The sequence below is a fragment of the Phodopus roborovskii genome, unplaced genomic scaffold (assembly GCF_943737965.1).
Source record: "Phodopus roborovskii unplaced genomic scaffold, PHOROB, whole genome shotgun sequence".
NCBI classification, from domain to species: Eukaryota; Metazoa; Chordata; class Mammalia; order Rodentia; family Cricetidae; genus Phodopus; species Phodopus roborovskii.
The window spans coordinates 358,401-373,800 of record NW_026126638.1 but is presented as its reverse complement, the minus strand read 5'-3'; the positions used below and the strand labels follow the sequence as shown (position 1 = coordinate 373,800).

The window sequence follows — 15,400 nt, the reverse complement described above, 5'->3', positions numbered from 1 at the left end:
GGTACAAAGTCAGTGTTTGAATACACTTCAGACATGATAATCAACCCAGCTAGATCCCTGCAGAAACATCCTGAGTATTAGCCCAGCCTTTGTCCCCTATCGCCAGGCCTTGGCTAGAGGTGAGTCTGGGACCAATTCGGGTGGACTCTCCCCTACACCCTCCCCCGGGAATTCCCTGGGTTGGCCCCGGATCCCCCTGCCCCTGTGTCCTGTCCCCATCCAGAGTGCTCTTGGAGCTCTGATACACCTCCACCCATCCCCACCAAGAGCCTGCCCTCCCCATACCCTGTGCCCTACCCTGCCCACTGTCCTACCGCTCAGGTCGAGCACTAGGACAGAGGGTGGAGCCAACAGTCCAGGCACCTTCAGGAACTTCCAGGAGCAGCTCAGCTCTGTACACACAAGACCTGCCTATCCACGCTGTACCACCCATAATTTCCACCTGCCTGGTCTCTGACCCCCATCGCCAGTCCTCTACTGGAGTTCCAGTCCCCTCCCAGAGATCCACCTATCTCTGCTGGACCACTCTGAGTTCCTGCCAGCAGGATCCTTGACCCCCATCACAGGGACTCTACTAAAGAGGCCTCAGCTGGAGAGTGCCAGGCCCAGGCTAGATCTGCCTGTAGGCACAAGGACACAAGGAACATCCTGAGTCCCAGCCTTCAGGATCTTTGATCGCTAGAGCCTGATCGCTGACCCCCATTGCCAGGCTCCTGTCTGTGGAGAGACCTCCTAGAGAGCTTGGACCACCCAGAACTACAGACATCGAACCTCTGACCCACCCCACATAAGCCCATCAGGGAAGTACCATAGAGAGAGGGAGAGACCCCACCAACACCTACTGGAAGAAGTTATGGGAATACAGCAATACAAAATGCCTAACAACAGAAAGACAAGCATGACACCACCAGAATCTAGGGAATCTACACCAACTAGACCAGAACACAAGAAAGCAGATTGAGCAGAAGGGAACAACTTAAAAATTATCATCATAAAAATGATAGAGGCCCTCAAAGAAGATGTGAGAAAATCCCTTGGTAATGGAATAAAAAACAAACAAAAAAAGTGGAAGAAATGAACAAATTTCTTAAGGAAAGTAAAGAAAGTACAGGAAGCCAAGAAAAAACAATTAAGCAGGTGAAGTAAACAGTTCAAGACTTGAAAACTGAAATAAAGGCAACACAAACCAAAGGAATGCTGGAAATAGAAAAACTGGGCAAACAATTGGGAACTACAGATTCAAGCATAGCCAACAGAATTCAAGAGGTGGAAGAGAGAATCTCAGGCGTGGAAGATAAACTAGAGGCAATAGATTCATCGACCAAAGAAAATCGTAAATAGAACAAATCCTTAACACAAAACATCGAGGAAATGTGGGACACTGTGAAAAGGCCAAACCTAAGAATAATAGACATAGAGGAAGGTGAGGAAGCCCAGCTCAAAGGTGCCGAAGACATATTCAACAAAATTATTGAGGAAAACTTTCCCAATCTGAAGAAGAACATGCCCATGAAAGTACAAGAAGCATACTGAACACCAAATAAGCTGGACCAAAGAAAAAAGACCCCTCGACATATAATAATCAAAACACCTAGCATACAGAATAAAGAAAGAATATTAAGAGCAGCAAAGGAAAAAGGACAGGTAACATATAAGGCAGACCTATCAAAATTACACCTGATTTCTCCATGGAAACCCTGGATAGATGTTCTACAAGTACTAAGAGACCACGGATGCCAGCCCAGGCTACTATACCCAGCAAAACTCTCAATCACTATAGATGGAGAAAAAAAATATTTAATGGCAAAACCAGATTTTCCCAATATGTATCTACAAATCCAGCCCTACAGAAAGTTTTGGAAGGAAAACTCCAACCCAAGGAAATTAACTACGCCCACAAAGATGTAGGCAACAGATAATCTCACTACACCAGAAACCAAGGGTAAAGCAGGACAAATATATTCACAATACCACTGCCAACAGCAAATCTAAAACAAACAAGCATCAAAAATCAATGATCCTTACTCACCCTCAACATTAATGGTCTTAACTCACCTATAAAAAGACACAGGCTAACAGAATGGATACAAAGACAGAATCCATCCTTCTGCTGCATACAAGAAACACATCTAAGCTTCAAAGATAGATATTACCTCAGGGTAAAGGGTTGGGAAAAGATCTTCCAATCAAATGAAACCAAGAAGCAAGCAGGTGTGGCTATCCTAATATCTAACAAGTTAGACTTCAAACCAAAATTAATCCAAAGAGATGAAGACTGCCATTTCATATTCATCAAAGGAGAAATCCAACAACACAAAGTCTCAATTCTGAACATCTATGCTCCAAATACAAAGGCACCCACATTTGTAAAAGAAATGCTACTAAAACTCAAACCTCACATAAAACCGCACACATTTATAGTGGGAGACTTCAACACACCACTCTTACCACTAGACAGGACCACCAATGAGAAACTCAACAAAGAAACAAAAGAACTAACAGAAGTTATGTCTCAACTGGGTTTAACAGACATCTATAGAACATTCCATCCAAATACAAAAGAATATACCTCCTTCTCTGCTTCACATGGAACCTTCTCTAAAATCCACCACATACTAGGTGGCATAATAAACCTCAACAGATATAAAAGAATTGGAATAGTCCCCTGTATCTTATCAGACCACCATGCTTTAAAATTGGAATTCAACAACACAAATCGCAGAAAACCTACAAACTCATGGAAACTGAACAATATGAAATTGCATCACACCTGGGTCAAAGAAGAAATAAAGAAAGAAATTAAGGACTTTCTAAAATTCAATGAGAATGAGGACACAACATACCCGAACTTATGGAACACCTTGAAAGCAGTGTTATGAGGGAAGTTCATTGCACTAAGTGCCCATATGAAGAAAACAGAGGATAGTCACATAAGATAATTAATAGCACAACTGAAAGCCTTTAGAACAAAAAGAAGCAAACTAACCCCGCAGGAGTAGACACCAGGAAATAATCTATTTGAGGGCTGAAATCAACAAAATAGAAACCAGGAAAACAATCAATGCAACAAAGATTTGGTTTTTTGAAAAAAAAAACAACAAGATAGACAAACCTAACAACAAAGCAGAGAGAGAGAACATGCAAATTAACAAAATCAGAAACAAAAAGGGGAACATAGCAACGGACACAGAGGAAATCCAGACAATTTTCAAGTCATGCTTTGAAAACCCATATTCCACAAAAATTGAAAATTCAAAGGACATGGACAAATTTCTGGATAACTATCACTTACCAAAATTAAATCAAGAACAGACAAACAAATTAAATAGACCTATAACCTGCAATGAAAATGAAATAGAAGCAGTCATTGAAAGTCTTCCAACCAAAAAACGCCCAGGGCCAGATGGCTTCATTGCAGAATTCTACCAGAAATTCAAGGAAGAACTAATACCAATACTCCTCAAATTGTTCCACACAATAGAAACAGAAGATTCATTGCCAAACCCTTTCTACGAGGCCACAATCACCTTGGTACCCAAGCCTCACAAAGACACAACTAAGAAAGAAAACTACAGACCAATATCCCTGATGAACATCGATGCAAAAATACTCAATAAAATGCTGGCAAATCAAATCAAAGAATACATCAGAGAAATCATCCACCATGACCAAGTAGGCTTCATCCCTGGATTGCAGGGATGGTTTAACATACGAAAATCTATCAACGTGATCCACCATATAAACAAACTGGAAAAAGAAAAACCATATGATCATCTCCCTAGATGCTGAAAAAGCCTTCGACAAAATTCAACAACCTTTCATGATAAAGGTCTTGGCGAGATCAGGGATAACAGGAACATACCTAAACATAATAAGAGCAATATACAGCAAATCAACAGCCAACATCAAACTGAATGGAGAGAAGCTTAAGGCTAAAAGAATACAATGGGGTGAGGACAGCATCTTCAACAAATGATGCTGGCCAAATTGGATGATGGTGTGTAGATGACTGCAGATAGACCAATGTCTATCACCATGCACAAAACTCAAATCCAAATAGATCAAAGACCTCAACATCAATCCAGCCACACTGAACCTCTTAGAAGAGAAAGTAGGAGGTACCCTTGAACAAATTGGTATAGGAGACCGCTTCCTGAACATAACTCCAGGAACACAGACACTGAGAACAACAATTAATAAATGAGACCTCTTCAAACTTAGAAGCTTCTGTAAGGCAAAGGACATAGTCGACAAGACCAAAAGGCAGTCCACAGACTGGGAAAAGATTTTCACCAATCCTACATCCGACAAAGGACTGATCTCAAAAATATACAAAGAACTCAAGAAACTGTCAACAAAACATCAAATAACCCTATTAAAAATGGGGTACAAAACTGAAGAAAGAATTCTCAATAGAGGAAATCAAAAAGGCTGAAAGACACTTAAGAAAGTGCTCAACATCCTTAGCTACCAGGGAAATGCAAATCAAACAACTTTGAGATACCATCTTACTCTTGCCAGAATGACTAAAATTAGAAATACCAATGACAGTTTATGCTGGAGAGGATGTGGAGAAAGGGGAACACTCCTCCACTGCTGGTGGGAGTGCAAACTCATACAGCCATTTTAGAGATCAGTATGGCGGTTCCTCAGGAAAATGGGAATTAGTTTACCACAGGACCAGGCAATCCCCCTCTTAGGCATATACCCAAATGATGCACATCCATGCAACAAAGACATATGCTCAACTATGTTCATAGCAGCATTATTTGTAATAGCAAGAACCTAGAAGCAACCTAGATGCCCCTCAACTGAAGAATGGATAAAGAAGATGTGGCACATCTACACAATGGAATACTACTCTGCAGAAAAAAATAATGGAATCTTGAAATTCTCAGGCAAGTGGATGGCACTTGAAGAAACCATCCTGAATGAGGTAACCCAGTCACAAAAATAGGAACATGGTATGTACTCTCTCATATATGGATTTTAGACCTAGAGCAAAGGATCACCAGCCTATAATTCACACCACCAGAGGAACTAGGATACAAGGTGTCTTCTAAGAGATCCATATAAAGTCCCTCACAGAAGGGGGAAGGGACAAGTCCCCCAGAGCACAGGGGATGTGGGGGGGGTGAAAGGAGAGAGAAGTAGGAGCAAGAGAAGGGGAGGAGAGGAAAGCACATGCGACTAGCAAGATTGAGTCAGGGTAGGAATAAAAGACAGAAGAGAGAGAGAGAACGTAAAAGAGGGAGCCATTATTGGTTTGAAGAGAAAATTGAACCTAAAGAAAGGTCTAGAGACCTACAAGAGTACCGCCAACTAACAATTTGAGCATCCGTGGAAAGGCTACCATAAATACCCTTCCCGGATAGTGAGATCAACAACTAACTTATCCCTGGAGCCCTCATCTAATACCTGTTGGAAACAGAAGCAAACACCCATACCTAAACACTGAGTCAAACTATAATCCAGATGCAGAGGGAGAGGACAAGACCAGGTTGCAGAAACACACAGAGACAGCTGACCTGAACAAGGAGGAGCTAGCGTGCCCCCGCCCCAGACTGATAGCTGGGAAGCCAGCATGGGACTGACTCAGGCCCCCCTGAATATGGGTCTCAGATAGAAGGACTGAGCAGTCTAAGGGACCTCAGACAGTGGAATCAGGATGTATTCCCGGTGCACAAAAGGACCTTGCAAACACATCCCCCATGGAGGGATACTGCCTTAACCTAGAGACAGGAGAGAAGTCCTAGTCCCTACTTCAAATGACTTGACAGATCTACATGACCCCACCTGGATGGCATTGCCCTAAATGTGGAATGGGGATGGGGGGACGGGAGGGGAGGGTGTTCAGGGTGCATGTGAGGGGGCAGAGAGGGTAAAAGTGAGTGAGGGGAGGGAAGGAGAGGGAATTGGGATCAACATGTAAAATAATAAAATAAATAAATAAAAAGACATGATAATCATTTCTTCTAACATCATGCATGCATTGTTTTCTGATAAAAATGTTAATTTAAAATGAAATAAGATCCTTCAAACATGTATTTTTCTTAATAAAAAATCCTTTTTTCCAATTTGAGAATAACTATGAGATCATGAATCAAAGTACAGAACTTACAAGCCAGGGACCATTACGACAGGAAAACACAACACTAGCTATTGCTACCTTCCACGGTGGAGGAGCCCCAGGTGCACGTTTATCAAGTAATCCTGCTTCTGCTCTGAGCAACAGCTCCTCACGCAGTGCCTGGGCAATGGCGTTCACAGCAGCATGGACTTTGTAACTTGGGGGTGAGGTGTTCATATCCCAAACATGCAGAGCTCTTGAGGCCAACGTGCCATTTTGTTCACACCGGCTCAGGTTTCTGATCCAATAACCATCCAAATACGGACATTCAAATAGATTTGACCACACATCCTGGATAAAGATATCATGAGGGTATTTCCCAGGTTGAACACCTCTGAGAAAATCCTTGAATCCCAGAAGTTCATCCATGTGATCAGAAAAGGACAACCCTCCACCAAAGTATGTGTAACTTAGACTCTGTCCAAAGGGTAATATGGTGATATCCCAATCTGAAGTTGTGATCCAAACATTACCAAGAGGAGAATTGCAAAAGATGTTATAGACAAACCTCAGAAGAGAATATGTGTCACCAAACACAACAATGACATTTGTCAACGTGAACCTTTCTAGGAAACGTTGCCTGTCGGTTGTGTCCTTGGCAGGAAATTCTGGAACTTTTTCTGCAAATGCAACACAAAGTCTGTGCTTGGTCATCTCTTCTGTGATGTTCCTAAGGAATATTTCTCCCCTCATATCATCTGGGACCACAAGGCCAACCCAGACCCAATCGAAGTACAGCAGCAGTTGAATAATTCCCTGATTCAGAGCTGCGGTGTTCACAGGAAACTGGTAAGGAGGCTGGGGCTGGACTCCGGTCCCAAGACTGGGGTTATAAGGAGCATAGCTCATCTAAATGGAAAGCAAAGTTAGTACGTACAGAAGACAGTGATGTTTATTCCCAAATGGTTTAGTTTATATTATCTCTTAATATGCTCTAGGAGAAATTAAGCAATTAAATAACTTTACTAAGAAATACCAATTTGTCACCTATAATCCATCACTTAATTCTTATTGCTTATATGACATCTATCCTTCTCTTTACATCTTTTCAAAAAGATGTATTTATTTATCATATATGTAAGTTGTCTATCTGCATGTACAGCCTTATGACAAAAAGGACACCAGATTCCACTACAGATGGTTGTGAGTCATCCTGTGGTTTCTGGGAATCGAACCCAGGACCTCTGGGAGAGCAGCCAGTGTTCTTAACCCCTGAGCCATCTCTCTAACCCCCTTAACACTTTTGAAAATAAGCAAGGCTGATGAGTGTCTGTCTCCTACCTTGGTTTTGGTAATACCAGTCATTAGCGAATCCATTCCTTCCTGTGCCCAACCTTGCCTTTTCCTGATAATGGAATTGGTGACACATTAAATGAAAGGTCTTTCCCCCTGGAAGTCACAAATCCATAACTATAACTAATTAACTGATAAAAAGGAATCTGTGAAGCATTTTAAAATCCACTAGACTAGTGAGCTCTGTATTTCCTTAGAAGTTCCTATGTCTTTTGCTTTTCTGTAATGTTAAATCCATATTCAACTGCCCTAAAATAAGCTTGCTTGGGGTAAAAGCCTGGCTATCTTCCCTAAGTCTGGCTGTAAAGTCACTCCTTACCCAGTGCCCTCTGGCCACCCCCCATCACGTTGCTACCTTTCTCACCAGGAAGCTTGAGTGAGATGTCTACATTGCCATCCCTATGCACCTCAGGGCATTTCCTCTTGAAAAAGAAAACTAGATCCTTAATTACCTAATCCGCTAAATCAAATGACTAGTTATTAAAATTCATTTCATCTAATCTAACATTGGCATGAAATGATCCTTTTCTTAAAAATTTTCTTCTAATGGGTTCCAGGATTCTTTCTTTAATCAAGGAATGTATCCAGGGTTTGGCCAGCACTGTCAACCTACATTCCTGAATCTTCTCTCTCTCCACACTGGTGATATCAGAATACCAGAAGGTCCCATGGGTCATATTGGGATCTGATCCCTCTTTTGATACAAATTCCCTAAATGATACCTAAAATTACATGCCCACTTAGCTCATACCTAGCTCTATTCACCGACTTCTCTCCAAGTATCTGAATTTGAAAGTTTAGTGTACATTTCACTTACTGGATCCAAAATCATGATAATTGGATATAAACACTCAATACTGGCTGAGAGAGAAAGGTATGTGGGGAGGGAAGGAAATAAGACACAACAAAAATCACAAAATGAAATAAACATGAATACTTTGAGGAAGGAGACAGCATAAACAAATACTCAATATTTAATAATTGCACAAAAGTAAGCAATTTTAATAGATAATATAAGATTGCCATGTTTCTATATTATTAAACTTTGATAATTGGTTCACAAGACTCATGAAACTCGCTTATTTTTATGTTTATTTAAACTTGTATAAAAACCTGAATGAATTACTTTTAAATCATAGATTTAAAAAATATGTGTTTGAAATGCAACAAAAATGCTTCCTTTCTTTAACATAGACTGAGATAATACATTTGTTTGTAGGGAAAAAGAAAACACTTTTAGAGGCCTGAGGAGAAAGCTTAATTTCTAAAGTGCATGCTGTGCAAAGGGTGGACCTGAATTTGATCCCCAGCATCCATTTCAAAGCTGGGCACAGTGACAAATAGCTAGAGTCCCAGTACTAGAGATGTGGAGACTGACCGCTGGAACTTGTCGTACAGCCACAAATCCAATAACTCTAAATTCACTGAGAGGCACTGTCTCAAAATGCAAGGTGAGAAAGGGACCTGATGTTAACCTCTAGGCTCCACACTCATGAGCAGAAACATGCCTGACCATTCCCACACATACTCTCACACAGGCACATAAAAGATTTTTAAAGTCATTAGGAAAAGAGTGAAACTGTCTCTTACATCCCCAGAGGATTCTAGTTTTAAAACACAGAAGAAAAGCTGGTCAATCCAAAGCTTCTTCTTTGGACGACACAATGGATGAGAAGAGTCACCATAGCAAAGAACAGATCCGTTCAAAGACAGAAGAGAACTCCTTAAACGCCAGCACTCAGGAGGAAGAGGCAGGTGGATCTCTGTGAGTTTGGTGGCAGCCTGGTCTACATAGCAAGTTCCAAGGCAGCTAGAGCTATGTAGTAGAGACACCCAATCTTAAAAAAAACCAAAACCAAATCTCAGCTGGATTGGTGGGGTGGGCTGGGAGTAGAATGAGAGCAGGAGGGATCAGATGGGGAGTATTTGCTGGGAAACGTGGCAAGGGGTGGGGTTGGGGGGGTTCTGGGGAAAAGGTAGAAACCTAATGCAAAGAAAACCCCAGGATCTATGAGGATGACCCTAGCTAAGACTAGCAATAGGAGATAGAGAGCCTGAACTGGCATCTTCTGTAACCAGGCAAAACTTCCATCAACCCAGCCACCAACCTTTCGACCTACAATTTGCCCTGCCTACAAGATGTGCTGGGGTGCAGGTGGCACAGAAATTGTAGGAGTGGCCAACATCGACAGTCTTGAGATCCTTGCCACCAGAGGGAGCTCACCCCTGACACTGCGTGGAGAGCCAGGACCCAGAGGAGGGGTAGCCCGGAGATCTAGGAGAGAGAAAAACACAACTGGCAAAAGAAAACCAAAACCTCAATGAAATAATTCCTAATGATATTCTGTGATACTGAAGCCTAGCCCAACAGTCATCCCAATAGTCATCAAGAGGCGTCATCCAGCAACAGAACGAAACAGATGCAGACCCACAGCCAAACATTAGGCTGACCTTGAGGAATACTCCAGAGGAGGGGGAGGAAGGATTGTAGGAGCAGGAGGGGTCAAGACCATCACAAGAAAACCCACAGAATCAACTAACCTGGGCTCATAGGGGCTCACAGAGACTGAACGGACACCCGGGGAGCCGGGGGACTGACTTGGGCCCTCTGCATATATGTTACAGTTTGGTCTTCTTGTAGGATTGCTAACTGTGGTGGGAGCTGGGTCTGTCTCTGACTCTTTAGCCAGCTTTTGGGACCCTATCTCTCATGCCCTATCTCTCATACCAGCTTGTCTACTCCAGCCTTATTATGAGGGGAAGTGCCTATCCTTACTGCGATCTGATATGCCAGGTTTGGTCGATAGCCATGGGAGGCCCGCCTTTTCCTGAACAGAAATGGAGGAGGAGTGAATTGGTGGGGGACAGAGAGGGGTGTGAAAGAGGCAGAGAGGGGGGAGGAGAGGAGGGAGAGGAAACTGCAGTCAGGTGGTAAAAAAAAATAATAATAATAAAAGAAAATTAAAAAGATAATGTAAAAAAAAAAAAAAAACAAAATCCCAGAAGTCACAAGCAGATGAAAGGATGTCAGAGCTATTCTATAGAGTGATTACAATCACAAACACAACTCAAGCAAGAAGGTGGTGTAGGAAGGGAACCAACCAGAACCTAAATAGGAGTTAGCAAACTGGAATTCAGTGGAGAAAACTTAAAATGTGAAGGAAAACTTCAGCAGAAAAAAAATTGAAATTCTGGAAAAGAACCATCTAAACTTTATGGATATTAAAAAGGAAATCAATCGAATGAAAACCACAACCAAACAACCGTTTGTGAATTTTCTTCAAGTTGGGGGTGTGCCCTAAGAAGTGTGGGGCTTAGAGGGTCTGCCACGTGGAGCTGTTGAAGAGCCAACACGCAGCACCCAGGCTGGAAAAGCAAACAAATAGAGAGAAAGGATTACCTGTCATAGTCAATGACAAAATAATTTACACATGTTAGGGACACATTTACACATATTAGAGGTGAATTGCTTATCCTACACAAAAAAATCTCAATTGAAAAAATGCTAATGTGATAATAAAGGAAATGAAAGTCTTTAAAACATGGGTCAGCAACACAACATTGCCATCTACATAGTTCACACTTACGAAGTATGCAATTGAATTACAAAAAGAAATCATGAAAAAGTCTCATGGCGTTATGAGGAAGTTGAAAGTTTTGTGTTGGACCACAGGCATAGCTGTCTTTGACCACACGCAGCCCCCCTGGCAACAAGTAAAAGAAGAGAAAAACTTGAACTTCATTAAAACAAAACAAAACAGTGGTGGCCTGTGCCTTTAATCCCAAAACTCAGGAGGCAGAGGCAGGAAGATCTCTGAGTTTGAGGCCAGCCTGATCTACAGAGTGAGTTCCAGAATAGGCTCCAGAGCTACAAAGAGAAACCCTGTCTCAAACAAAACAAACAAACAAACAAATCCAAACCCCAAATCATTAAATCAATAAATGAGTTAATGAACTAAGCTGACAGTGTTCAAAACAAGAAACACAAATGTTAAAAATAAATAAATAAAAAATAAAAAAATAACAATGTTGAACTTCCTTAGCCACCAGGGAAATCCAAATTACAAATAAATATGTTGAGCCTCTGTCACCGGAGTCACAATGGCTATTGCTAGGAAAGTACTTCGCAGGGGCAGGAGAGACAGCTCAGCAATTAAGAATGAGGACAGGACCTGGGTTTCATTCCCAGCACCAACATGGTGGCTCACGACCACCTGTAACTACACATCCAGACGATCTAACACCTTCAGGCCTCTTCCACGGACACCAGCCATATATGTTGTTCATACAATATACATGCAGAGAAAACACAAACACACACACACACAAATCTTAAAAACAAAAACAAGTGGCAGGTGTGAGGAAACAGAAGGCCTTATTGCTGCTAGTAGGAATGCAAACTGACAGGTCAATCCAGAAATGAGTTCACAAACAATAGACCAACCACACAACTCAGCTCTACTACTCCAGGGTGTAGATACTCCAGGCTCTGGGCCAATGCAAGAGAAACTGCACATCCATCTTCTACTGTAGCTTTCATTCCCTACACTGTTCGCAGTGATCAAAAAACTGCTGCTTGGCGGGACTCCGTGGACTCAAAAGCTTCTTCTATACAGCAAAGGGGAGGGGCCTGAGGCAGGGAAGCCCAATGGGAGCTGTTTGGTGGGAGGACAGCAAACAGTGAGAGCCGGGTGGGAGGAGCAACGACAAAAAAACGAGTAAAGTACAATTATACACGTGTGCTTTTAAATTACTGTATTACAAAGACAAATACCATAGCAATCGTAAGCCCAAAGTATAATATTTAAAAGAAGAAATAAAATTCACCCGGGAAAACTAGTAAGTTATAGACAGGCCAGTCAAGTCTGCATAGGAAGACACTGTCTCATAAAAACATGTTAGCCTAATGCAGTTGGCAAAGATTTTAACTTACTTCACTGATGCAAGCAGGCAACAACAGAAACTAGATCACTGTTATTTGCAAACCAAAATATTTCTAAACAGCCATTTTAAGTTTATTGTAAGCTCTACAAACAAAACCACATTTGACTTAGAAATTTCACTATCCTAGCACTACTTAAGGACTTTGGGGGCACATCCCCCATGGAGGGATGCTCCCTTAACCTAGAGACAGGACAGAAGGCCTAGTCCCTACTCCAAATGACTTGACAGATTTAGATGGCCCCTCCTGGAGGGCATCACCCTACATGTAGAGTGAGTGGAGAGGGATGGTTGGGGGGAGGCATGAGAGGGTGGGAGAGAGGAAAAGAGGGAGGGAGAGAGAGGGAACTGGGATCGATATGTAAAATAAAAATATAAATAAATAAATAAAAAGAAGTCATCACTGATCTCTGTGGGTTTGGAGACTCCTGGAACTAGCTCTTGTAGACCAGGATGGTCTTGAACTCACAGAGATCCACCTGCCTCTGCCTCCTGAGTGCTGGAATTAAAGTCATGTGCCACTACCACCCAGCTACAAGAATATTTTTAAAACAAAGACAAGCATTAAAACTTTCCTCCTGGCCAGGCAGTGCTGGCACACGCCTTTAATCCCAGCATTCAGAAGGCAGAGGCAGGAGGGTCTCTGTGAGTTTGAGGTCAGCCTGGTCTACAAAGCTGCACAGAGAAACCCTGTCTTAAACCACCCCCCAAAAAAGGAAAATTGTAAACAACCCAAACATCTCCTCTGGTTCTTATAAAAATAAGTAATATGTAGCAACCTAAGCTGATACTACAGAAAAATAATCAAGCGTATGTTCACACTAGTTACAGTAAAAATACGTGAGTAGAACTGGCACAGCCCTCAATGCTTGGCAATGCTCTAAAACCGCACAGGAAGGAAAGAGTACATATTAACAATGATAAGGAAATTTATTTTTGGAATGATAAGATTACAGGTTGCTATTATTTTTACCTATGTTTTACATTTAAAGGCTTTTATTTTATCTTATGAATAAATTATACTTTAGTTAAAATGATAACCAAATAGTAAATTATTAAGCAGTCCCATACCTCATCAAGAAACACTAACAGAGCCAGTGTTCATTACTATACCACTATGTGTAACCTGAGGAGCCAGGATTCTTGGCATACCTGAGGGACGTTGTAGAGACTTAGGACTCGGGAGATCTGAGTTGATATTCCTGCAGAGATGCCTCCTATCACAGCGACCAGCTTGTCACTCTTCTCGGGCCTGCAGCTGTAGTTAGGGGTTGGGGGGCTCTCTCCTGAGATCAAAGCCATAGAACTCTCCATGGCCTTCATCTCAATGAAGTTGACATTGAAGAGATAGAATCCCAGGGACAAATTGAATAGAATATTTGGGTCCTTGTTGATTGTTTCTATAGCAAAAACCATTGCCAACAAGTGTTGGTAATGTTTAGTGAAATCTCTAGGAGGAAAAATTAGAAAGACAGTTTTCTGTGTTCTTTCTTTTTAATTAAAGTGTAATTACATCATTTGTTCCTCTCAATTTCCTCTCTCCTGTTTCTCCCCTTGTTCCCTCCCAAATACTTGATTTCTACTTCTAAAAATCTAAGTCCTATAAAGAATATACATGATAATCTAAGAAACAAGCAACATATTCTATATGGAAAATGTGAGGGAATTTGGACTATAAAAAACAGATTCATAATACAACTAACTCACTATCAAAGTCACAATTTTTGGTTTTGGATTTTCTTTCTTTCTTTTTTTTTTTTTTTTTTTTTTTTTTTTTTTTTTTTTTTGAGACAGTATCATTATGCAGACTTGGCTGGCCTGAAACTCACACTGTAGAACAAATTAACCTCAAATTCACAGAGATCCACCTACCTCTGCCTCTCAAGTGCTGAGATTAAAAGACTGCATCACCACACACATTCAAATGTGTAATTTTAACTTTCTACTGTGCAACTTGTGTCTGAGAAAGTAAAATCAAGGAGGGATGCATGTGGGGAGTGGCAAACATTAAAATTTAGTATTTCCTGTGTATCTTCAATAATAGGATAAACCTCAGGAAAGTAACAACGCTTAATCAACTATAGCAATTTTAAAAATACTGTCAAGCAAATTTAAGTGGGAAAAAATGTTTCCAGTACAATATCTTAAATGCATAAAAGACCATTCTCAACTGCAGAGTGCTTTTAAAGTCTTCTTAATGTGTTTAACAGAATTCAGCATGAATAGGAAGGGACCCACAAAGATCCACACATAACTAAGGAACTGTTGGCAGTTGATGGCTACTGGAGAAGGGCGGGTCAGTTCCCTTCCAGTATGTTGGCCCTAGTAGCTTGTCCATGTTCCAATTGGTGTTCTATACTCATGCAGTACAGGCAGACTAAATAACACAGTGCTTTTTTTTTTTAAGGAGAGTACATGAAGTTAGGAGAGAGGAGATATTTGAAGGGAGGCAGCAGGGGTGGATTTGATCAAAATATATTGTATGAAATCCTTAAACAATAATTATTTTATAGAGAGAAACCAAACACTTACATGTAAACATATTCCGGTATGTAGGTTGTGCTATGAAAGCCAAATCTAGTTCTGGTGTCCCCTTGAGTCACTTGAAGGGAAAAGAGTCCCCCAATAACAAAATCTCCATCTTGATAGTATCCAGGAGAACTTGGTATATTTAAGGAGAAACTAGAAATTTGTTCCTGGAATACAGTGAGAATAACCAGGAGAGAGAAAACAATGAATAATTTCATAATAGCATTGATAAATAATTGGTAAAACCCAGAAATCTGTTGAGCTGAGTCTGGGGCTAATCAGCCCTGATAGTACAAAAACAAACATGTGGTCCTCTGATCAATGTCAAATTTATAAGACATTGTTTTGTCCTGATTCAGATGGACCAATATCCAAACACTCACTCCCTTGTTTCCTGGGAGTGTAATCTGTGTTACACCTGCTTAGCCCTTAATTATGTCCCCTTTGCAGAGGCACCATAAGTCTCCTGGGGGTCATGGACATCTCACTTGGCACCTGGGCATCCTG

The 15,400-nt window shown here is 41.3% G+C and overlaps 1 protein-coding gene across 1 annotated transcript in view; it reads right to left on the bottom strand.

Annotated features, from left to right (window-relative positions):
* The window catches only part of LOC127213010 (vomeronasal type-2 receptor 26), a 33,206-nt gene extending 18,095 nt beyond the window's left edge, over nt 1-15,111 (bottom strand). The window contains exons 1-3 of the mRNA XM_051173240.1: nt 14,897-15,111; nt 13,517-13,814; nt 6,170-6,979 (exon numbers count right to left, since the gene is read on the bottom strand). Of these exons, the coding sequence (XP_051029197.1) occupies nt 6,170-6,979; nt 13,517-13,814; nt 14,897-15,111 (1,323 nt within the window). The remainder of the gene's footprint in view (nt 1-6,169; nt 6,980-13,516; nt 13,815-14,896) is intronic.
* Nucleotides 15,112-15,400: the final 289 nt, after the last annotated feature.